Source organism: Bubalus bubalis, chromosome 24 (genome assembly GCF_019923935.1).
Source record: "Bubalus bubalis isolate 160015118507 breed Murrah chromosome 24, NDDB_SH_1, whole genome shotgun sequence".
NCBI lineage: Eukaryota > Metazoa > Chordata > Mammalia > Artiodactyla > Bovidae > Bubalus > Bubalus bubalis.
This window is the reverse complement of record NC_059180.1, coordinates 39,394,284-39,419,287: the sequence shown is the minus strand read 5'-3', so window position 1 is coordinate 39,419,287 and position 25,004 is coordinate 39,394,284. Positions and strand designations below refer to the sequence as shown.

Below are 25,004 nucleotides of genomic sequence, written 5' to 3'. Positions count from 1 at the left end.
CCTGCTGTTGTCTCCTGCCACTTGTGCCCTTGCTCTGGACCCTCTAGTCACACTACTCATCTTGTTTCATGGACTTGATGTGCTCATTTCTTCCTCCTTCCCTCTGCCTGGCCCACATTTCTGCCTCATGACAAAACCCTCATTTTAGGATTCTGCTCAGATGTTACTTTCTTAAGGAGACTTTTTATACAACTTTATATCTCAAGTAGCTTCACAGAAGCAGAATCTTAAAATGTTCTCTTACCCTCCCTTAGTTTTCTTCAAAACATGTATCACTTCCTGACATTTTATTTGCTTGTCTGTTGATGTTAGATTGTTTCACTCTGCACAAGAATATAAGCTTTGTGAGATCAGTGGACTTGATTTATTTAGCACTATGTCCCTGGCACATAGAGGGAGCCTGGTGCACCATAGCCACTCACTACATATTTATGGAATGACTGAGTGATGAATACTTTCCATACTTGGCAGTAAGATTTTGAGAAAGTCCACTAAGTAATTCTTGTCTGTTTCTTCCACCTGGATGTGAACCAATGAGCTACAGGAGTGGTAGAAATCTTTTCTAGTCCAGTGTTTGGTGCTTGAGGACTAAATAAAAAGTTAGTTTTATTTAGTTATTTTGTTTAACTTTTACTAAATAAAAGTAATGATGGCATGTATCATTTATGCCTGATACCCCACCCACAGACCTTTGCATTGACTCCCCTGAACCTGGACTTACCTAGTTTAAGTCTTCCTGTTTTTCAACTGTGGTGTTGGAGAAGACGCTTGAGAGTCCCCTGGACTGCAAGGAGATCCAACCAGTCCATCCTAAAGGAGATCAGTCCTGGGTGTTCATTGGAAGGACTGATGCTGAAGCTGAAACTACAGTACTTTGGCCACCTCATGCGAAGAGTTGACTCATTGGAAAAGACCCTGATGCTGGGAGGGATTGGGGGCAGGAGGAGAAGGGGATGACAGAGGATGAGATGGCTGGATGGCATCACCGACTCGATGGACATGAGTTTGGGTGAACTCTGGGAGTTGGTGATGGACAGGGAGGCCTGGTGTGCTGTGATTCACGGGGTCGCAAAGAGTCGGACACGACTGAGTGACTAAACTGAATTGAATAGTCAATAGGACTAGTGTGTGTATTTCTTGGCAGCCTTTGCAGTTTGATTCTACCTTAGTAGAATGTGGGGTATTCTTGGTAGCAGAAGATGGGGATCATGCACTATGTTTCTGTGCCCTATATCTTTTTCACTGGTCCAGCTCAGGTTTATTTCTCAGTCTCCACTTTGCATATCCATCCACCAATGAAGTATGTTATAAACCTGATATGAGATTTGGTGTTGTAAACTATTCAAGCATCCTTTGCTGTTCCTGAAATAGTTTGAAATTAGTGAACTGTTGTTAAGTTACCAGTCTTTGACCTTAGTTTTTCTGTTTCACAGCATTATTTGTGCTCCCCAAACCTAAAGTGATCTCCTGTCTAGAGCAAGGAGAAGAGCCATGGGTTCAAAGACCCCTGGAGTTCAAGGATAGTTCTGAAGAGCTGCCTACAGGTAAGTAGACCATGGGAAGAAGGGAAATGTGCCATGATAGGAATCTTTGCAAGGATTTCACATTTTACAGTTCTGCTTATCTATTTTTTTAAAAATTAGTGTTTGTCCAGTTTTTCTTTTCATTTACTATGGCTTACTTGCTCTGACATATAGTAAGCTGTTTCTCACATTTATTCCAGCAGGGCTGAAGCTTAAAAATGACACTGAAAATATTCAGTCTCTATGTCTTTCTGACTTAGAAATACAAGCACCAGTAGCTATAGCATCAAGAAAGGCCAGATTGAAAGTTCCCCAGAAAACAATTGGCAAGGAAAATCATGGTGATGTGCATAGGGTGGGGAAATTGCACCGAGATTTTCCGGTGAAGAAAAAAAAGAAACTTTCAACCTGGAAACAAGAGCTGCTGAAACTTATGGAACTTCAGAAGAAAGAACGTGCAGCAGAGAGGCCTTTTAAATGCCAGGAATGTGGGAAAAGCTTCAGAGTTAGCTCTGACCTCATTAAACACCAGAGAGTTCACACGGAAGAGAAACCATATAAATGTCAACAATGTGATAAGAGGTTTAGGTGGAGCTCCGATCTTAATAAGCACTTAACAACACACCAAGGAATAAAACCATATAAATGCTCATGGTGTGGGAAAGGCTTCAGTCAAAAGACAAATCTCCACACACACCAAAGAACTCACACTGGAGAGAAGCCCTTTACTTGTCATGAATGTGGGAAAAAATTCAATCAAAATTGCCACCTTATTAAACATCGGAGAACTCACACAGGTGAGCAGCCTTACACCTGTACCACGTGCAGGAGAAACTTCAGCAGACGCTCAAGCCTTCTTAGACACCAGAAACTCCACCAGTAAAGGGACGTTTGTTCAGTGTCCTCAGTCTAAAGAAATTTATCAAGTGGAACTTGACTTTAAGGTGAAGAAAAATACAAAATTATGAAGCATGAAGAATTTTTCATCAGGAAACTTTGGGATATAAACATGTTTCATAGAAGGAATCAAGGTTGACTCTTCAAAGGATTTGTTAGTAGTTGCACTACTTGCTATTTTTACTAAAAGCTTCCAGGGAATTCCTTAGCAGGAGAGGTGTTCTAAGAACATTCTGAGTAAAGCAAAAAGCTGTTTGGGGATGTATATGGCAAAACAGCAAATTCAGCTTTGCATAGCAGATGCAGCTATGAAATAATCTTCTTTGGTCACAGAGGTAAATATTGTTGGTTTGCATTGATTTCCCAAGGCACTCAAACTTAATATGATGGACACATTTGTATTATAGCATGGTCTTCCAAAACAAAAAGCAATAATATGCATGTTTAGTTGCATACCATTGTCTTCCAGTTTTGCCAGTTTCAATAATCTCATGGGCAGAAATGAATTCTAATGTAAAACTTTTGAAGAGCCAAATTGGATTTTCTTAACTGTCCCATCATTGGGCGTTGTTCACCAATTTGGACATTGAGTTCCTTTGTTAACTTTTTAGCAAATGCAGCTCTTGAATCCTATTAGTACAATTTTTACTCTGATGAAATATTTTCTTCAGCAATATCGATTCTATCCAGATGAACACATATAATCACTATTTTATGCCTCTCTGCTGGTGAATAATCACTATTTTATGCCTCTTGAAAAGGGAGAGCACCTCTAAGAAGGAGATAGAATGGAAACAGGTTGGAATCTTTAGCCATGTAAAGAAGAACTTTCTGCAGTAAAAGAAACTAGACTCTTTATATCACAATATCAATAGGATAAAACAGCCATGAAAATGAGCACTTTTTTTTCAAGGTCTAAATGGAAATTAATGGGAATTCAGGATCATCTTCTCAGGTTTTTATCTGTTTGCATTTTAATTTGGTTTTTGTTTGTTGTTAAGAACAAGGAGAGAGTTACATTTGTCTGGGAACTAGAGTGTTTTCTGCACCAGGATCTTGTGGCTCCCTGGGCATGTTATTCTGGGAATCCAGTGAGCTGGAGACCAAGTTCCCAAAAGGGGAGCTAATGCTGGGTGGCAGGCAAGGATGGACAAATGCACCTCTACATTGGTTAACTTACACTGTAACTGTTAAGCAGGCAAGGACATCCTACTTCTGTTTTCTCCATCCTTTCAGGTAACAGCCTTAGGTTACGAATTTGATAGATTGCTAGAAATCTCCTTAGGTTGTGAGTTTTCTTGTAACTCCCCCTTTTATCTGCTCAGTGATGCAGATATGTTCCTGGTAGAGCATCTAGGTGTAATCAGGAAAGGAGTTAAATTATCTCTCCCAAATCTCTGACTTTATAAAGTAAGGAAGTTAGGCTTAAAGAGATCCAGAGGCTTGTTACAACCGCATAGTTAGTGGGTCTGTTGGCTGTCACTTAGCTGCATCAGTCAGGCCTGAAGGCAGGATCAGCAGAACTGATCTATATGTTGTTCCGGTCCAGCCAGCCTGGATGATACGTTGTTTCTAGCTAGTAAAACATGCCTGTTTCTTGATTGGTTACTGAAACATTCTTAAATCTCCATTTTCTTTATGAAATAGAGATAATGCTTAACTCAGGGTTCTCTGAGGATTAGAGGGATTGATGAAGGAAAAGCACCTGATGATCTGACTGATAGTGGGGTCTCAGACACTGTACACACCTTTCTCTTTCCTCTGAGCCACAGTGGTGTGTTGGGTAGACTGACCACACTGAAGGAGCAGATCCATTTGTGGCTGTTGCAGCTTCTTCCAGGAGCTGAGCACTTGTTGTGGTGGTTTGCTCAGTTGATTTGTTCCTTGGCTTCAGTGCTTTATGGTGTAAGTCACCTGACCAGTTGGTGTGTCTCTCTCAGCAGGATTTCATTATCTTCCCTAAGATGAACTCCAGCAAGTATTATTTCCTAAGCGCAGGTAGCTTTGCAGCTCTGGTCTGTATGGATCTTACTGAACATCCTTGGTCTTAAACCCCGGGGATTCTTGTCTCTTCTCCCAATATATACAGGTTTGGATTTCTTGCTGGTGCTACATTCATTCATTCAAGTTAATGAGATCTTGTTATGTGCCCAGGTACTCTTCTAAAGTAAGGATACAGTAGTGGACAAGGATACAAAATGTTTATCCTCATGGACCTTGTATCCTAGTGAACAGTAAGAAGGGAATGGTTAGATGTTTTTGCTTCTTGCAGTTGGGGTCCAGAGATAATTTTGAGCAGTGGGTTGTGTGCAGAGGTCTCACTTCTTGGCTGAAACATTTATTTGTTGGTGCAGGACCCTAATGCTGTTTTTTCCTGCCTCAGCCATGTAAGCATATAGAAGAGGAGACGAAATTCAGAACAGTCTGGAATGCCAAGCACCCAACAATGGGGAGCAGTACCTGTTCTGGAGAGTTCCCTAGACCTGTAATGGACTTTGTAGGAAGGATTAATAAACTTTTGTTGTGTTAAAACACTGGGATGTTGGTGCTGTGTGTTTCTGCAGCATAACCTGGCCTGTCTTGTTGGAAACATTAGAACAGATCCAGCACTTGCTGGATGGCACATGTAACCCAGTAGAGGTTGACAGTCTTCTTGAAACAGGAGAAATGTGAGCCTTAGAATGAAGCCAACACCACAGCAGACAGAGCAGGGTGATACTCAGGTTTTAGAGACACCATTGAGCTGTAGGATCAAGCATCACCTGATACCTAGAATTGCACTGGACTTTTCAGCTACATAAATCTATACATTTCTTATTATTTAAGCCAGTGTGATTGGCATTTCTGTTCATTGTAACTGAAATAATTCTAATATAGAGAGCAATAACTGATTTAAGATAATATATGTAGGAGAGGAACAGTGTTCTTATATATATATATATATATATATTTAATTCTTTCATTATGGAAATTATCAAAATATCTAAAGTAGAGAAAATAATATGACCCTTATATAGGCTTTAAAATTTTTGCCAGTTTTTACATTTACCCACTCCATTGTTTTGTTTTTATTTTGTTTGGGGTGGGTGGGTTTTGGAATATTTGGAATATTTTGTTTTGGAATATTTGAAGCCAATCTCAGACATTATGACATTTCATGCATAAATAGTTTCTTCGTTAGAGATAAAAAATCCTTGATAGTCTCTGCGCTAATCTGTCTATGAAAAAGAATTCATTCAGTCAATAGAGGCTGTCTCCACATGGCGCAAGCTTAATTGAGAACATGGGAGCTGTCTTTTCCTCCCTCAGAGGGCTACCAGAACTTGACCAACAGCTTCTCAATATGACTCTATAAGAGGACCCTCTTGGTCTCCTCCGCACCCCACGGTATTCATTTGTGAGAACCAACAGGCAGCCTTGATGCCTCATAATAAGGGTGGTCCACAAGGAATACTAGATGCCTGTCGTGATCACTTGAGCAACTTATTAAAAGTTGAAACTTCATGATCAACTGCTAACTTTTAACAAGCCCCAGTGTGATTTACTCGTTAAGAGTTCAGTAGTAATAGTTAATTGTTGGTTTCCTAGAAGCCATCAAAGAACAAAATAATAGTAATTACTCTTTAACATTTTCATATGGAACATTTACACTGAAGCTCAAAAAGTGCCCTCATTTACCTACTTTTCATTGGTGTTCCTTCTTTTTTTCTTGAAATAATGTGTAAATGAATGCTAAAAATACTATAGTAAAAATGCTTTTTACTATAATTTATAATCCACTTCCTTCTAAGCATTCCTGTTTGATTGTATTTTTTACAATTAGCATTTAACCATCACATTTCAGTAACTGCTAAGATGAAAAATGAAGTGGATATTTAATATTCCTATTCTAGTTTTTTCCTTATTTAGTACCATACATTCTCTTAATGAAGTTTCTCTCCTTTTCCCTGGTTGGTGTCTACTTGTTCCCTTGATCCTCTTTCTGTTGTTCTAAGGTTATTATTCTGTGCTTCAGCAGTCAGTGTTCTAATAGTCAAGAAGTGTGGTGCAAACTACTTTGACAGATGCCTTCATGGCCAGTTCAGCTTACCTTACTTTATAACTATTGACTTAATTAACAAAATGTTTTTTGCAACCAGTCCTGGTGCCATAAGTTAGGATTTATCACCTTTAATTCCCAAATTGATGTATTAACTGTGCTGCCAAAAACTGGTTCTGTCTTTATCTCTGCCTGTGGATGTTTGCTCCCTAAAACTGTTGGAGAGATATGTACTGTGAATGTTCATTTATTCATTCAACATCGGATATTGATATAGAGCACTTATGTGTCAGGAGCATTGTTTTAGGTGCTGAGATTTTATGTTTATGAACATTTTTGGTTTTGCATTTTTGCTTCTAAAGTATGCTGGATTGGGGATAAAGTGGGCATTCTTTAGGCTCCTTCTCCATGGTTTAAACAATTTGTATAATATTTGTTGTATTCATTTGTTTGGCACTTTGGCTTTTCATGGTCAGTTTCCCACTCTGCCTTACCTTTAAGACCAACCACAGCTTCCCAAAAACAGAATAGGAAAAACACAACTCTACTGTCTTACATACCTTAATGTTTTGTTGGTTTTTTTTTTTAATGTGGTTGGGTTGATTTAAACTCTTTACATTTTGAGAGTGGATTTGCACAATTTGGAGAGCATCTCCAATAATTTTTAAGAAAATATTAAAAGTAGAGACATAATTAGAGCATTAGAGCTGAAATAAGAAATCTAGCTACATTCTCAGTAAGTCATGAAGACAGAAAGCCAACTCTTAGGAAAAGTTGGGCACTTTAGTATATCAGCAATTATATCCTACTTGCCAAAAGAGTATTTTTAAAGCTTGTGTCAAGTTTTTATAACTACAAACCCCCAAATGATGAGAAACATCATCTCAGGAAGCATTACTTGACACTAAAGAAACTCAGTAGTAGAGAGATTATTATTGAAGAATTTGAGTAGACGTTTCTCACAATAAGATATACAACTGGCCAGTCAGCATATAAACAGGCATTCAACATCATTAGCTGTCAGGGAAATTCAAATCAAAATCACACTGAGTTCCCTGGCAGTTCAGTGGTTAAGGCTCTGTCACTACCAAGGGCCCAGGTTTGATCCCTAATTGGGAAAATAAAATCTCACAATTCGCCAAAGAAACTAAAAAACATTGAGATACCACTTAACCTCCCCTAATGTGGTTATAATCAAGATTAATACATGTTATCAAGGATGTGAAGAAATTAGAACCCTCATACACTGCTTGTGGAAATTTAAATTGTACAGCCATTGAAGAAAACATTTGATCAGTAACTTCCAAAGTTAAACATAGAATTTCCATTTGTCCCAGCAATTCAACTGCTAAGCATTGTATATACCCAAGAGAAATGAAATCTTATGTCCACAAAAAACCTTATATATGAATATACATAGCAGCATTATTCACAGTAGCCCTGAAGTAGAAAGGACCCCAAAATCTACCAACTGATAAATGGATAAAAAATGTTATAGTTGTACAATGGGATATTATTAGCAATATAAAAATAAAGGAAATTATGATACATGCTATGACATGGATGAATGTTGAAAACATGCTAAGTGAAAGTAGTTAGACATAAAAGGTCACATATATTACATATCAAGAATAGACAAATCTTTAGACAGCAAAAGTGAATTAGTATTTTCCAGGAACTGAAAGCTGCAGGGGGTCGAGTTTGCTAAAGATACGGGGCTTTTTCAGGGAATGATGAAAATGTTCTGAAATTAGTGATGATGAAATGTAAATATACTAATAAACTGCTGAATTAAATACTTTAAATTGTGAATTTTATTATGTATCTTATATCACAATTTAAAAAGTGACAAGGGATGTAAGTATGTATCATAATGCTGTTTTTATCTGCATTTCCTTAATGACAAGTATACTTCAGTATTAATACTAGCAGGTGGGACAGGGAAGAAGATTGTGGACAACAAAAAAAGGAAGATAAAGTATAGGCTTTGAAAAGAAGTAAACTAATTTATGAAGATTTGCAGAGGCAGGGATTAGGTGTCAGAGTGGAGAACCAGTAATACACGAAAGAAAGAATATCGTATAAAGATTGGAAAAGCACTAGAAAAACTAATAGTATTAGGGTTCCAGCTCTGGCTAAGTTAAAATAAGCATGCTTCACCTTTTTTCTCACATAGACAACAACCTTAAAATTTGGGTAAAATGCATAGAGCAGCTATTTGAGAACTTTATTAATCGCAGGTGAATTGGAGAACAACAGTAGAATTCAAAGCATCACAGAACTGATAGTGAATTTACAATTTATGTTCTCTGATATTCCTTTACCTCAGATTAGCACAACTAGCAACCTGGAAATGAACACTGTAGTAACATGCAGACAAAAATACAACATTTGTTTATGACAAACTCAGGGAACTAGGAAAAGAATGGAACTTCTTCAACCTATAAAAGAGCATCTATTTTTATAATTAATTTTCCCACAGCTTGTGGGATCCCAGTTTTCTGACCAGGGATTGGACCCAGGCCATGGCACTGAAAGCAGCAAATCCTAAGCACTAGGTCACCAGGGAACTCCCAAAGAGCATCTATTTTTAAAAAACCCATTGTAAGCACCCCGCCCTGCACTCTGCAAATGGCGAGCGAGACAGCGGAGATGCGCTGAGGAGCGGAGGCGAGCGTGCAAAGCCGCTTCGCCCCTCAGTCCGGAGCCCGGCCGGGCCCTGCTGCAGGGAATATGTACTCTTCCATTCCTGAAACCGAGTCACACAGCGAGGAGAGCGGCGGCTCAGCCAACGTGGTTTATAACATTCACGTGAATGGAGTCCTGCACTGTTGGGTGGGCAACAGGCAGCTCCTGGGGTTGCACGAGCAGCTTCGGAAGGAATATGGGGCCAATGTGCTTCCTGCATTTCCCGCCAAAAAGCTTTTGGCTTTGACACCGGCAGAGTGAAACAGGAGAGAGCAGTTAGAGAAATACATGGAAGCTTTTCGGGAAGACCCATTGCTTGGGAGCAGTGAGACCTTCAATAGTTTCCTTCGTCGGGCACAGCAGGAGGTCCTCACAGAAGAGGTCTCTTTGGAAATGCTGCTCAGCAACGGGCAGAAAGTTCTGGTCAACGTGCTAACTTCAGATCAGACTGAATATGTCCTGGAGGGTGTGGCTGCAAAGCTGGATATTCCAGATGACTTGATCGGCTACTTCAGTCTCTTTCTAGTTCGAGAAAAATAGGATGGAGCCCTTTCGTTTGTACGGAAGTTGCAAGAGTTTGAGTTGCCTTATGTGTCTATTACCAGTCTTCAGAGTCAAGAGTGTAAGATTGTGCTAAGGAAGAGTTATTTGGACTCTACCTAAGACGACAATGTCATGGAGAACCGGGTTGGCCTGAACCTGCTTTATGCTCAGATGGTAGCAGACATTAAGCGTGTGTGGATCCTGGTCGCCAAGGAACAGTAGCAGCTCAAATCACTGCAGGAGGAGGTCTCCAAGAAGGAGTTCCTGCGGCTGGCCCAGACACTGTGGCACTATGGCTACTTGCGCTTCGATGCCTGTATGGCTGACTTCCCAGAGAAGGACTGTCTGTCTGGTGGTGGTGAGCGCAGGCAACAGTGAGCTCAGCCTCCAGCTCTGCCTGCCTGGCCAGCAACTCCGTGAAGTCTCCTTCCGGGTCACCTGCATGCGATGCTGGTGGGTCACCTCCTCTGTGCCATTGCCCAGCTGAGGCACAAGCAGCCTCGCCCGGGGTGAGGTGCACCTGGAATTGGCTTTTGAATACCTCATGAGCAAGGACCAGCTACAGTGGGTCACCATCACCAGCCCCCAGGCTATCATGATGAGTATCTGCTTGCAGTCCAAGGTAGATGAACTGATGGTGAAACAATCTGGCGGCAGTATCAGGAAGATGGTGCACCGGCGGGTGGGGGGCACCCTGAGATGCTCAGACAGCCAGCAAGCCGTGAAGTCACCACCGCTGCTTGAGTCACCAGATGCCACCCGGGAGTCCATGGTCAAACTCTCAAACAAGCTGAGTGCTGTGAACCTGCGGGTGATTGGCACTCCTGGTACAGATGCCAGTGCCAGTGATGTCCACAGCAGTTTCACCTTCAAGGGCATTGGAGACAAGTACCTGTGATCTCCAGCACTCGGATATCTGCCCTTTGCCCTGGGGGAATGTTCAGAAACTAGCCCTGTGCCTATATCCCCCCTGCCTCCCAAACAGGGGTCATTTTCCTTTCTCTTGTCCCCTTTTCTCCTCTCGGCCAGGGGCCTCCTAACCCACCTCTTTTTCCCCCACCCTCCCCCATCCTGGGGCTGGCTACACAAAGGATCACCTAGAGCTGGCCCTCAATGCCAAATTAGCATTTAGTATTTTGCACAAAGTCCACCGGACCATGGCTACCTGCCTGGGGAGGAACTACAGTTCCCTCCAGGCTGCTTCTGGCTTCTAGAGGCCATGAGTCAAGGGGATGGGCAGAGGTCTGTGTATGTTCTGGCCCAGCTCTCCATCATTAAATTCAGCCTGATTGCTGCCTAAAACAAACAAACCCTATTGTACATATCACACTTAATTGTCAGAGACTGAATGCTTTCCCTCTGAGCTAAGGAACAAAAGAAGAATACCCACTCCTGTCACTCCTGTTTAGCATTGTACTGGAAGGCTTGGCCAGTCCATTCAAGAAAGAAAAGGAAATACAAAACATCCAGATTGGAAAGGAAAAACAAAACGTTCTTATTCACAGGTGACATGATTGTCAATGTAGAAAATCCTAAGACCCTACCAGAATTTCTGGAGTAAGTACATTTAGTAAGATCACATGATGCAAAGTCAACAAACAAATTCTGTTTCTATACACTGGAATTAATATAGTTTACAATAGCTTCAAAAAATTAAATAGTTATAAATCTAGTGAAACATGAAGTCAAACAAGTCCTAAATAAATGGGAGGACTTAACCATGTTCATCTGTTTTGATCTTTACAGTGTTCCTGTTTACTGTGTTCATTTTATAGATGATGAAACAAAGTGCGAGAGAGATCCACTGGCTACCACAGCTAATTATTTGCAGACTACAACAAGGTTCCCAAGTGTCTAGGTTCCTAACGTTCTAGGATATCTTCCTGCATTTATTTATTTGTTTAACTAGCTGAGCAGGGTCTTAGTTGCTGCACGTGAACTCTAAGTTTCAGCACGTGGGATCTTTTAGTTGCGGCATGTGGGATCTAGCTCCCCTGCCAAGGGTCGAACCCCACACTCCCTGCATTGGGAGCGCAGAGTCTTTAGCCACTGGACCACCAGGGAATTCCCTGCCTCCCTATTTAGACAGCAGGGTAATTGGATGGCTATATTGACAGGAAAGAGAAGTGGGTGGGGGAGAGAGGGACAGAATTGTGTTTGATTATGGGAAGAAATGAAGGAAGAGCAGTGATTCTCGGTAGTACTACTGTGGCTGTCTCGTCTGTAAACGGAGGGAGAACAGGTGCCACAAGGACCCTTCAAAATAAGAGAAACAGAAGCGCCCAAACTGAAACGCCTGGCGATTCATGGGGTCACAAAGAGTCGGACACGCTTCAGCGACTGAACTGAACTGAAGGATTAACAAATAAGCGGTTTAAATAGGTTATGACGCAACGAGGATCCCATCTTCTCATTGGGTAAGACTGCTGTCGATTAGCGAAGGGGCGGGACCAGTCGGGGAGGGCTATGCATGCTCCTCGCCGCTGTTTTCCGGCTTAGCCTTTGCGCATGCGCCAGACTTTTTGTAAGTCATGGCTTGCACAATGGCAGCTCCCGCGCTCTGGGAAAGACGGCCTGGTGGTTAACTGACTGGGTTGAGGGCGGTTTTCCCGGTGGGCGGACCCGAGCCCTGCAGCTCCCTCCTCTCTGAGGCTGTAGTCGTGTCTCGGATCCTTGAACGGGAAGACACTCAGTGACCATGAGCTGCAACCTCCTCTGTTTGGAGAGGCCTGGGAACTCGGAAGCCTGGTGTGTGGGCCCTGTCGCTCTTCGCCCTGTCCCTCCCTTTCCCCGTGAAGTCGCCTTTGAAAGGCCCTGAGCCTCTTGTTCTTGTGATGTACGCGAATAAAGCACTGGTTCACCAAGGCCTTATGGCACTCATGTGCTGGGCAGTGGGTACACGAAGACAGCTCAGAACTCCTTGTCTTCAGAGAGCGCCTAGACTGTGGAGTAGATTACCCCGCAGAAACAAATTCTGGTGTTTAGGTGGGTAATGTAGCTGAGCAAGGGCCGTGTACCTCTGGTGCAGAAAGCCAAACTCTGACCGCAGGTGTTTGCAGTGTAATAGAGGCGGGGCACGCAAGACAACAAATACCTGTCCGGCCCCCAATATTAGTAGTGCTGAAGTTCAGAAATCCCACCTTAGAGCCATGGGAGTGAAAACGAAGGGGAGACCGATCTCAGGGACATCTCAGCCGAAACCAATTTTCAACTTAGTTTGTACTCTTTATAATGCTTGAGTATTGGACACCCGGTCAGTAAAACAGGTGTGAAGACCCTAGTCGTCTTTGTCTTTTTTCACCCATTTATTCATTTGCCAAATGTTTATTTTAGGACTGAGCGACTTCACTTTCACTTTTCCCTTTCATGCATTGGAGAAGGAAATGGCAACCCACTCCAGTGTTCTTGCCTGGAGAATCCCAGGGATGGCGGAGCCTGGTGGGCTGCTGTCTATGGGGTCGCACAGAGTCAGACACGACTGAAGTGACTTAGCAGCGGCAGACACTTCTTGAGGTGCTGCGATTCACCAATGAAACAAATTACCCACTCTCCAAGAACCTTACATTCTGTGGGGATGACATACGTTAAACCTATTAATATATGTCAAATAGTGAGATATGCTTAAAATTCCTATAAGATGGTACTTCTCTTACACCAACCCAGACCATTTACTCTGCACCTTCTAAGTGCCAAGCACTGGGCCAGATGCTATACAAATAGCATTTCTAATCTTTTCCTCTGTGCTGCATGGTATTGTTATGCTCAGATGAGAAATAGAGGCATAGAGAAGTTCAGTATTTTCCCCAACATCATTAGTATGGGTTGAGCTGGGACTGGAAACTGTATCTAGTTGATGGTCAAGGCCTGTTTGATTTCCATTAGGTAACTCGTCTGTCAGCCTGATTATATCCACATTGTGGGGATTGAATTTGGCAACTTGGAGAGCTCCCACCAGCTCTTCGGACTCTCCCGTTTCAGCAACTGCTGGGCCTCACAAGCTTTGAGCCAGCTCTGGGAACCTTGGTCATGATGGTTGGACCCCAAGCTGCATTCAGGTATAGGATCCTGGAGCTGAAAGTAATTTTTGATGGTCTGCACAGGGAGATCCAAACCTGGGTGAGAAATGAAGCATTGAGAAGGCAGTGAGCTTGGTGCAGCATCTGGAGTGAGAACCCAGCAGAGGAAGGCATGGTGAGAAAGGGAGCATGGAAAGAGAATGGAAATCAGATTGGAGATGGCCTCGGTGAGGGGACAGGCAGTTGAAAAAAGGTGGAGAAGCTTAATTTAGCTTCTGCTTAAGCACTTGTTTTCCTCATCAGTGTCCATGCCAGTTTTTTATTTTTGTTTCTCCACGCTGTGCAGTATGTGGGATCTTGGTTCCCCAACCAGGGAGCAAACCTGTGCCCCCTGCAGTGGAAGCGCAGAGTCCTAACCACTGGATTGCCAGGGAATTTTTGATTCCCGATTTTAGGAGAACAGATTTCCTTTTCCCCTTTGAAGGAGGGAGAGTTCTCAATAGATCTTGGCTGCAGAGAACAAAGGAAGGGAGGTATCTGTCCCTGTAGAACTCAAGCTTTCTCCCCACACATTATAATGATCCAAGTCATCTCTGTACGTGAGAATCTTCTGGTTCTTGATGTATCTTGTAAGACAGAGGGATTGCAGTGCTCAGTCAGCTGTGGGAACTTTGATTGCATCTCAGTGTCTAGTTTGCACCTCTCACAAAGCAGATTAATAAGACAAAACTGCCTTTGCGAAAATTACTATCTTATTTAAAATGGAATCAGAGCTCAAAGGAGCAGATATCATGCCCCACCTCTAGACATCAATTGCATCAGCAACAGGAAGAAGGTTTACTTTTCTACCCACCAGAAGAATTTCTACTGGCCCAGCAAAATACCTGCTAATGGGAGACTGTCAAAACTCAGCCAATGAAAACCCACTATACTCCTCCCATTTTGCTCCTTTGGATTCTTGAGTCACGTTCGCCAGACTTGCTAACAGTTGCGAGTTTACATATTCCAGCCCTAAATTGTCCCCAAATTAATTTTTCTGACAAAAATAACAGGCTATTTTATTGTTTTAGGTAAACACCAGGTACTGGAGGAGGCTGTGAGAAGCGGCGGGAGCCCAGCTCGGGTACCGGCAGGGACGGGGGCTGCACCCGGCGGGACGATGGGTTACCGCCCGCCACCTGCAGCGATGGTGGAAGAAATGGCCGCGAGAGGGCGGCGCCCATGCAGGGACCCCAGGCTCCAAGGGCCTGAGATTTCGCGGCATCAATTCTTTCCCGCTGACAGGCTGCTCCCTCTGTTGCAGCCGTGATAAAGCAATGGGCGTTGCGGAGCCCTCTCCGGAAGTACGTCACTTCCCCTTCCGGTTCGCTGGGTTTTTCCGGCCCCGGGGAATCTAAGTGGAACCCGGCGTTCCCCTCTTCCCCCCGCCTCTAGCCTCTGAGTGGCACGCTAGGCGGCGAGGCGGGGGCAGTCCTCCTCAGAACCTCTGTTAGACTGGAGGCGACTTGCGGTTGAGCCCTGGGAAGAGGGAGCGGCTTCCGTGAAGCCAGTCCGTCTGAGGTAACTTAGAGGCGGCTTCCAGTTCGGCACCAGCTCTGAAGCCGCCGAGAGACCCCCGCCGCTGCTGGGCAGCCGGGGGCGTTTCGGAGCCGGGCAGCCGGATTGACCCGGGCTAGGCCCGCCGTCAGGCTCCTGAGGCTGCTTTCTGCACTTTTTGCGCGGGTCGTGCCCCGTGCCGCGCAGCTGGAGGCCTCTCGGATACTGCCCGTAGGCCCAGTGCTCGCGGGCGCGCCCCGCGTCGTGTCCACTTTGCTGCCTCCACCGGTGTTTCCTTTACTGGCTGATGTGACCGCAGGAGAAACAAGAGGCCCAGGCTCAGAGATCAGCTTCCGTGTTGCGAAAGCCTGTTTAGTGTCCCGTGCGCCCCCTTAGCGGGCCGGCCATCAGGAGCCGGTCGTTTGTGGATACCGCGGCTTCCTGGGCAGAATCTGTGCCTTTTCTTCTGGTTATCTCAGGGAAAGTGAGACAGACAGCTCTTTCCTCCCACCCCCACCAGCATCGCTTAGAGGTCTAAAGGACCCTTGGAGAATCTGAAAGGAATCAGTAGCAGTTGAATGTAATGGCCACTCACGTGGGCTCCCTTTTTTTTTCATCTCTTGACTGTGCTGGGTCTTTGCAGCGTGCGGGCTTTTTAGCCGGTGGGCTTTCCCTAGTTACCTACTAGACTCACTTGCTCTGGGGAGTGTGGTATCTTGGTTCCCTGCTGCTACTGCTAAGTCGCTTCAGTCGTATCGGACTCTGTGCGACCCCATAGATGGCAGCCCACCAGGCTCCCCCGTCCCTGGGATTCTCCAGGCAAGAACACTGGAGTGGGTTGCCATTTCCTTCTCCAATGCATGAAAGTGAAAAGTGAAAGTGAAGTCGCTCAGTCGTGTCCGGCTCTTAGCGACCCCATGGACTGCAGCCTACCAGGCTCCCCCGTCCCTGGGATTTTCCAGGCAAGAGTACTGGAGTGGGGTGCCATTGCCTTCTCCGTTAGTTCCCTGACCAGGGATCAAATCCAGGCCCCCTGCAGTGGGAGGCGGATTCTTAACCCCTGGACCACAGGGAAGTCTCACCACTTGACATTTGAATAAACAGTTTGTGAACAAGGGTCAGTTGTAGTTTTTTCCTAGGTCAAGAGAAATTTAAAATACGGATATAAATCTTCTACATAGTGTTTTTTATATGTCTTGCAAAGAAATGCCAAAATAAATGTTGAACAACTAGTTATTGAGGGATGCTTTTTCAGAAGAATAAGGCTCCATTTTCCTAATTACTTTCTTTCTGCTCTGGTCTCATTGTTGCAGCTCTCCTACAAGTTTTGATACAATGGAAAGGAGCACCTCAAAAGGTCCAGGAAGTGAAGGCTTTCATCTTCCCAAAAGGACAAAGGTTATAGAAGTTGTATCCTCTTACTAAAGACAGACTAGGACAATATGTTAAAATTTAAGACAAACTCAGAATATTCTCATCTTTCCTTAACAATAGAGAATGACATAGGAAGTTTTTCAGTTAAATCTTTGGATAATCCCTGAACTCCCTGCAGCCAGTGGGTATTAGTTTTCTCATCCATATACTTTTCCTGATTGTTTTTTTAAAGGCAAAGTGATTTATTGGAATTTGTCTTCAGTAAGCTATGCTGTATTAAGTTGAATAATAGAAAGTAGAAAAACATGGCCCTGGCAGTTGATTTTTAAAGTTCATCTTTCTCATTATAACTAGCAGATAGTAAAGTTCATGTGACAGCATCTTACTGACATGCACTTTTTTCTGCCCTGAATGCCTTAGGAAGAAGATTGTTTTATTGATTTTGTTCCAGACCAGACTGGGCTTCAGTTGTCAGATCTGGAGCTGGTGGTGTATCTGGCACAGGAGCAGAATTGTTCCTAGATCAAAATGAAGACAGTAGATCTGAAGGTGTGTAAGTACTTGAATGCTCATTTCAGGGCTCTGTGGGAGACCAAGGGACTCGTGGCAGAGAACTCCAGTCAGCATAAGAAACATGCCCCACAGACAGATGGTCTCACTCCTGAGAGGTCTCACCAGCACTTCGGGAACTTCCTCTGTCATGAAGCAGCTGGACCCTGGGATGCTGGTGACCAGCTCCAGGAATTATGCCATTGGTGGCTGAGGCTAGCTGCTGCTGCTGCTAAGTCGCTTCAGTCGTGTCCGACTCTGAGCGACCCCATAGACAGCAGCCCACCAGGCTCCCCCGTCCCTGGAATTCTCCAGACAAGAACACTGGAATGGGTTGCCATTTCCTTCTCCAGTGCATGAAAGTGAAAAGTGAAAGTGAAGTTGCTCAGTCGTGTCCGACTCTTCTCAACCCCATGAACTGCAGCCCACTAGGCTTCTCCATCCATGGGATTTTCCAGGCAAAAGTACTGGAGTGGGGTGCCATCGCCTTCATTCAAAAGAGCAGATCTTGGAACTTGTGGTGCTAGAGCAGTTCCTGACCATTGTGCCCGGGAACACCCAGACACTCATAAAGAAGCAACATCCACAGAGCATCAAGGAGGCTGTGGTCCTCATAGAACACTTGCAAAGGGAAACTGGCCAAACAAGGAATGGGTTAGGAGAAAGATTCTTGATGTGCAGTGGAATAGAGTGAAGGTGGATATATTGGGGCAATTAATTGGGAGAAAAAATGGATTAAGTCACTATTGTATTGCTCCTTTAGCACTTGTGAAGCAGGACCTGAAATCACAGACCGCAGCCTTAGTCAGCCCATAGGATTCAGAGATCCTGGCAGAGACTTCCCTGGCCTTAGGGACAGAGTTGAGTTTTCCTGTCTTTGGAGCCAGGGTGTATTAAGGGTAATGAGCCTAGTCTGGCTTGGCCAAGGAGATGGACCTCAAATTCTTAGAAACATACAAAAAGCACTAAGGAGCTGGAGAGTTCAGGGCAGATCAGAAAAGAAAGGACTCTGAGAGACCAAAAGAGAGCGAAGATACGATAGAGAAGGAACAAACCAAATGACTAGGGAACGACTGCCCGGGAAGGGGAAAAAGTAGAAAGAACACAGGGAAAGAAAGATTTGAAATCCCAGCAGAGTAGCTGAGAGAAGAAAGATCCTGAGGGATAGTGTCCTCTGTACCATAGGCGAGAGCCTCCACTGCCCTCTCTCAGTGGTGGTTCCTGGCTCTGCTCTGAGTGGGGATCCAGGACATGCCCTTGGGCAGGTGACAGCTCACCAGCTGGCCTCAGGCCCGCTGTGAATACCGGGAGGGCACATGTTTGTCAAAATTATTTGAACATAGGTCAGAACTATGGCTCTTTTCTCCTGCTTTTTTCCTCCATTTCATCCCCATTGTCTGTGAGAATCTTCCCTGACCATGTGGAAAATCTGGTTGACAGGACAGCTTTTAAATTCAATTCCTTAATCTTCTTAGAGAATTAGAAGACAGGAAACCACTAAGGCAAGGATCTAAGTTGGGAGAGAAAGCCTGTCAAGGCAGCATGAGAACAGGTGGCCTGTGCAACCCTGTTAGTGGGCTGAACTGCGCTGAATTCAGTGGGGGGGACTGCTGTCTTGGAGAGCTTGCAGTAACCACACCCTTTACTGGTTTCTCCCAGTTTTCCCATGTTGTGTATGGATCGTTCTTGTGGAAAATTGGTGGCTGGTATCTCTAGGTCTTTGTGTCATTTCCTTCAGCGTCTCCCTCTTTCCCCGCAGTCTGCACTCTCTGCTTTTTCCTCCCTCTCCCATCAAGCCCAAACCAAAAGTCAGTTCTGTGGTAACAAGTATGGGGGTTATTTCTAGGTTGCAGTCCAGGAGCTGAGAAAGGAGGCAGTGCTCTTGGGAGAAGCAGCAGAGGCCCCAGGCTTCCAGCTGAAGCCAGCAGAGTCCCAGCCAGTGGGCATGTCCCTGGAGGAAGAAGTTTGGAATATACACCAGGGTCTACAAGAACCACTGAGCAGGAATACCCACAAAGAACCTGAGCCCGTATGTGAGAGGGGTAAGGATCTTCATGCTACTTTTCTTCTCCTAGGAGGTGGAATATAATTTAAGCCAGAATGTGTGTGCACTTTCTGGTTACCCTGCCCTGTGGATCTACTAATGCAGCTACATTAGCAATTAGGATGCCCCCCAGGTGGTGGTAGAATAGGTCATATGGGGTTGAGGGTGGGGGTTGGTCTAAGATACAGAAATCTCCCAACCGCAGAACCCTGGTAATGATACTGGGAACTCAGTTCTTTAGAAAAGTAAAGAGGATTGGGCCCACCTGTCCTTGTAAAAACAGAAGGAATTAAGGGGTTATCAGTGACAAAATGTGAATAAAATTGTATACAGGCAAAAAGTAACAATAAAAAATTTAAAAAAGCTAAAGCAACTTTTCTTACTGTACACTAGATTCCCTGAGTATTTTGTTCTCAATTCATGTCATGACTGGATAACAGGTTTTTTCCTTTCATAAATTTGCTCAGGAAGATTAGGGAACCTGTTTTAGGGGCTGGTAGATTCAGTGGTTTTTATTTACAAGGAGAGAGCCATTTCTAGATACCACACACACTTGTAAAGGTATCTCATCAATCCTGAAAACATGGGAATCTTTTACATTTTAGAAATGAGCCTGCTGCTGCTGCTGCTAAGTCGCTTCAGTCATGTCCGACTCTGTGCGACCCCATAGACGGCAGCCCATCAGGCTCCCCCGTCCCTGGGATTCTCCAGGCAAGAACACTGGAGTGGGTTGCCATTTCTTTCTCCAATGCATGAAGGTGAAAAGTGAAAGTGAAGTCGCTCTGTCGTGCCCGACTCTTAGCGACCCCATGGACTGCAGCCTACCAGGCTCTTCCATCCATGGGATTTTCCAGGCAAGAGTACTGGAGTGGGTTGCCATTGTCTTCTCCGAGAAATAAGCCTAGTATGTTTAAAAACAGAGGAGAAATTTCTGTGGTGCTTTTTCACCCACAGTGGTACCTACCTACCAGATCCTAGCCGGTCCTGAGGAAACAAACACCAAAGACTGGACAGTGGCACCTGAGTTCATCTTGCCTGAGTCCCAGGTGAGCTGTGCTTTCCAGCTTCTTGGGGCTGCTTCTCCCTGCTGTCTGTGACCCACCCTGCCCAGCAGGTGTTCAAAAGCATGTTAACTCAGATGATCTCCCAGGGGAACTGGGTACCTCCTGGGATTACTGATCCCTTCCCTCTTTCTTTTCTGCCTTCTCACTTTAAAAAGTATCATGTGTTGTTCCTTTAATATCTGGCTAACATACGAATCATGGGCCAGATGGTTGGGCTGTCTTTCAAGTGGCAAGTTCTGAGTTAAAGCCATTCTCTTCTTTAGGGTTTGTTGACATTTGAGGAAGTGGCCATATACTTTTCCCAGGAAGAATGGGAACTACTGAATCCCACTCAGAAGGCCCTCTACAATGACGTAATGCATGAGAACTATGAGACTGTCATCTCTCTAGGTAAAAATTCTCCTCTTCCCTTTGCACAGGAATGGACTAATCTGTCACATTCTTGGTTTACTTTTACCCCCGTGAGAGAATCTCTGTTTCAGTAGCTCGTTGATTCTCAGATAGTGGTTCACCACAGGAAAGGTGTATCTGGAAACCCTGGAGCTTCTGCCAAGTTCACATGTTCATTCCTTATCCAAAATTTTTGTTCCCTTCAAATCTGCTTTGCTCTACTCTCTCCTGTCTCCCTGAAAGACACAACCATTAACCTAAAGTTCAGGCCAGAAAACCCCTGGATCATTTTTTACTGTGATGTTGCCATCATGCCCTACTACTAACACATCACTGATCATCTTGGCTCCACAATCACAGTGTAGTTTGAATTGGATCATGTCTCAGCCTCTTGCGCTGTTCACATCCTCATCTCAGCCACAAGGTTCACCTCAGTACTTTCTTACTGGCACCCATTGCCACCACTACTGCTCTCCCACCCTCAGTTTTCCACACAGCAGCCAGAGTCTTTTATTTATTTATTTTTTTTAAATATGGAATGCTTCACGAATTTGCGTGTCATCCTTGCGCAGGGGCCATGCTAATCTTCTCTGTATCGTTCCAGTTTTAGTATATGTGCTGCCGAAGCAAGCACCAGAGTCTTTTAAAAACCTAATCATGGGGTATTTCCTGGCTTGGTCCATTGGTTAGGGCTTTTCATTTTCAATGCCAAGAGTGTGGATTCAATCCCTGGTTGCGGAACTAATATCCCAAAAGCTGCATGACCTGGCCAAAAAAAAAGCCTGATCAGATCACGACATTTTCTGCTTAAAAACCTGTCATAGGAGAAGGAAATGGCAATCCACTCCGGTAGTCTTGCCTGGAAAAGTCCATGGACAGAGGAGCCTGGCAGGCTGCAGTCCATGGGGTTATATGACTGAGCACACATGCATGAGGGTGGAGGGAGATGGGTTGGTAGTAATAAGCTGGTAGAACTTTAAAGGAAAAAAAAGAACAACCTATGATAAATTCTCAATATATTCAGTATTAGAACCAAATTCCTTACCACAGCCCCCAGGATCCTCCAAGGTCTGGCTTCTCATCTGCTGTCATCTCTTGCCACTTGTGCTCTTGCTTCATTCTTCACTCTTGTCATCTTGCTGTTTCATGGACTTCAAATGCTCATTTCTTTCTCTTACCCTCTGCCTGGTACACTTTTCTGTCACATGACAAAACTCACCTTAGGGTTCTGCTCAGATATCATTTTCTAAAAGAAGCTTTTTTTACAGTCTTATCTAAAATAGCGTCACAGAAACAGAATCTTAAATGTTCTCTTACCCTTCCTTAGTTTCCTTTAAAACATTGATCACTTCCTGACATTTGTTTGTCTGTTGATGTTAGAGTGTCTGACTCTGCATGAGATGATAAGCTCTGTGGTAGCAGGGGATTTGGCTTATTCTCCACTATGTCCCTGGTACATAGAGGGTGCCTGGTGCACCATAACCACTCAGTGCGTATTTATGGAATGACTGAGTAATGCATACTTTCCATACTTGGCAGTACAATTTGAAGTAAGTTCACTAAGTAATTCTTGCCTGTTTCCGCCACCTGAATGTGAACCAGTGAGCCATGGGAGTGGTAGAAATCTTTTCTAGTCCAGTGTTTGGTGCTTGAGAACTAAATAAAAAGTTAGTATAATGATGGCATGTATCATTTGTGCATGATACATGCCCATTGACCTTCACATCAACTCCCCTAAACCTGGTCTTATCCAGTATAAGTCTTCCTGAAGATGTAATAGCACCAGTCTGTGTTTCCTGCAGGCTCGGGAGTTTGGTTACTCCTTAGTTGAATATGGAGAATTGGTGTCAGAAGATGTGGAATTAAAAAAAAAAAAAAAGAAGAAGATGTGGAATTTGCACTGGATTCCTGTCGATCTAGCTTAGGTTCCTTTCTCAGTCTTTGTTTTTCATGCCCACTCACAAATGCAGTATAGTGTAAACTTAATATTGAATATGAGAGTATCCATTTAACCATTCAGGGTAACAAACAGTTAAAGTATCTTTTGCTTTTCCTGAAGTAGTCTGAAATTAGTGAACCATTATTAGTTCTGGTTGTTGACCTCAGTTTTTTATTTCACAGCATTATTTGTGCTCCCCAAACCTAAAGTGATCTCCTATTTAGAGCAAGGGGAAGAGCCATATATTCAAGGATCTCCAATGTTCAAAGACAATCCTGGAGAGCTGCTTTCAGGTAAATAATACCATGGGAAGAGGAGAAATGCACCTGGATTAGGAACCTTTCCAAGGGCTTAACATTTTAAGATTCTGCTTCCCTATATATATATTTTAAAATCAGTGAATGTTGTGCTTTTTTTCTATCCCCATATTTATCTTGCTCTGACATACAGTAGACTGATTCTTATGTTTATTTCCAACAGAGATAAAGCTGAAAAATGACATGGAAAATCATCGACTCATGTGTCTTTCTGACTTAGAAATACAAGCACCGGGAGACATAGTATCAAAAAAAGCCAGTGTGAATGTTCATCAGAAAACAACGGGCAAAGAAAATCATGGTGATGTGCATAGGCTGGGGAAATGGCACCAAGATTTCCCAGTGAAGGAAAGAAATAAACTTTCCAACTGGTGGGAGGAAGAGCTGCTGAAACTTATGGAGCTTCATAAGAAAGAACGTGCAGCAGAGAAGCCTTTTAAATGTCAGGAATGTGGGAAAAGCTTCAGAGTTAGTTCTGACCTTATTAAGCACCAAAGAATTCACACTGAGGAGAAACCATATAAATGTCAGCAGTGTGATAAGAGGTTTAGATGGAGGTCAGATCTTAATAAGCACTTAACCACACACCAAGGAGTAAAACCATATAAATGCTCCTGGTGTGGGAAAAGCTTCAGTCAAAATTCACATCTCCACACACATCAAAGAATTCACACAGGAGAGAAGCCCTTTACATGTCATGAATGTGGAAAAAAATTCAGTCAAAATTCCCACCTTATTAAACACCGGAGAACCCATCTATAACACATGCAAGCATCAGTGAATGCTCAAAACTTTGACACCAGGATTGACACCAATGAAGAAAAGCTTATCCAGTGTTCTTAGTCTAAAAACTTTACCAACCAGAGTTTAACCCTAAAGTTTATGAAAAATTTCAAAATTAAGAAGCATGAAGAATTTTTTACCAGTGGAAAATTTGGTGATATAAACATCATGTTTCACAGAAAGAAGTTAGGGTTGACTGTGAGAGGAAACAGTAGTAGTTAGTTGTAGTACTTACTGTTTTTACACAGAACTATCACTGAATTCCTTAGGAAAATAGGTGTTCTAAGAACCCGAGTAAGGGAAAAAGCTTTTGGGATTGTAGCTGACAGAATAGCAACACCAGCTTCAAATAGCAGATGCAGTCATGATCACTAGTCTTCTGTGGTCACAGAGGTAAATATTGTTTTTCATTGATCTTCCAGCCACTGTTTAGCACATATGATAGAAACATTTGTAGCATAGTTTTCCAAAATAAAAAGCAGTAATATACGTGTTTGATTACATACATTGTCTTTCAGGTAGCCGACTTAGCAGTTTCAATAGTCTTTTGGGACAGAAATGAATTTTAACATGAAGTTTTCCAGAAACCAAGTTGAATTTTCTTACTCTTGTCATTGGACAGTGTTTGCAAAATTGACATGGTTTTGACTTCCTTTATGAATTTTTATTTCTATACCTCTGGAATCCTTTTAGCACAATTTTTACTGTGATGAAATAATTTACTTTATTGGTGGAGAATCTGCCAGGTGAACTGATGCACCATCATACCTCTCATTGGTGATGTTTGAAAAAAGGAGAATATCTCTAATGAGGTCATGTGGACATGAATTGGAATTTTTACCATTCAGTCTATATTAGATGGCAGGCTATAGTGCATGGGGTTGCAAAGAGTTGGACACGACTTAGCAACTAAACAACAACAACATAATAGATGTAAAGAATTTTCTATAATAAACTAGACTCCTTACCTCACAATGCCAATAGGATAAAAGAGCCATGAACATGAGTACTTTTCTGAGGCCTAAATGGATATTAATGGGAATTCAGGAACAATTTCTCAGTTTTTTGTCTGTTTGCTTTTTAATTTGGCTTTTGTTTGTTATTAAGAACAAGGAGAGGGTTATGCTTGTCTGGGAACTGGAGTGTGTGCAGTAGGGAGGATCCTGTGGGTCACTGGGCATGGTGCTCTGTGAATCCAGGGAGCAGGAGACCAAGTTCAAAGGTTTGGGAGCTGATGCTAAGTGGTAGATGAAGGTGGGTGAACCTGCACCTCCCTTGGCTGACAATAAACTGTTAAACACA

General features: G+C 43.5%; 2 protein-coding genes, 1 non-coding gene and 1 pseudogene across 11 annotated transcripts in view; 3 read left to right on the top strand and 1 right to left on the bottom strand.

Moving 5' to 3' along the window:
* The window catches only part of LOC102394770 (zinc finger protein 75D), a 24,066-nt gene extending 6,921 nt beyond the window's left edge, over positions 1-17,145 (top strand). For 2 of the 9 annotated variants that reach the window (XR_006548190.2, XR_006548186.2), the window contains 4 exons: positions 1,434-1,544; positions 11,466-15,266; positions 16,556-16,640; positions 17,037-17,145. Coding sequence is in view for 4 of the 9 variants with exons in the window: in XM_025275737.3 (XP_025131522.1) it covers positions 1,434-1,544; positions 1,724-2,406 (794 nt within the window). In the remaining 5 variants the exon portion in view is untranslated. Of the gene's footprint in view, positions 1-1,433; positions 1,545-1,723; positions 4,955-11,465; positions 15,267-16,555; positions 16,641-17,036 lie in introns of those variants that run through there. The other 7 variants (XM_044935693.2, XM_044935694.2, XR_006548188.2 and 4 more) reach the window with 6 other exon arrangements.
* On the top strand, positions 8,414-11,428 carry LOC102399435 (annotated as a pseudogene).
* On the top strand, positions 17,037-25,004 carry LOC112581895 (zinc finger protein 75A-like). Its single transcript, XM_025275751.3, has 6 exons — positions 17,037-17,165; positions 19,012-19,207; positions 20,164-20,255; positions 20,537-20,663; positions 22,785-22,895; positions 23,083-25,004. The coding sequence occupies exons 1-6, from the start codon at positions 17,145-17,147 to the stop codon at positions 23,679-23,681; spliced, it is 1,146 nt and encodes a 381-aa protein (XP_025131536.2). The 5' UTR covers positions 17,037-17,144; the 3' UTR covers positions 23,682-25,004.
* LOC112581906 lies at positions 21,191-21,297 on the bottom strand. Its single transcript, XR_003106581.2, has one exon. It is a non-coding gene; the product is annotated as a U6 spliceosomal RNA (small nuclear RNA).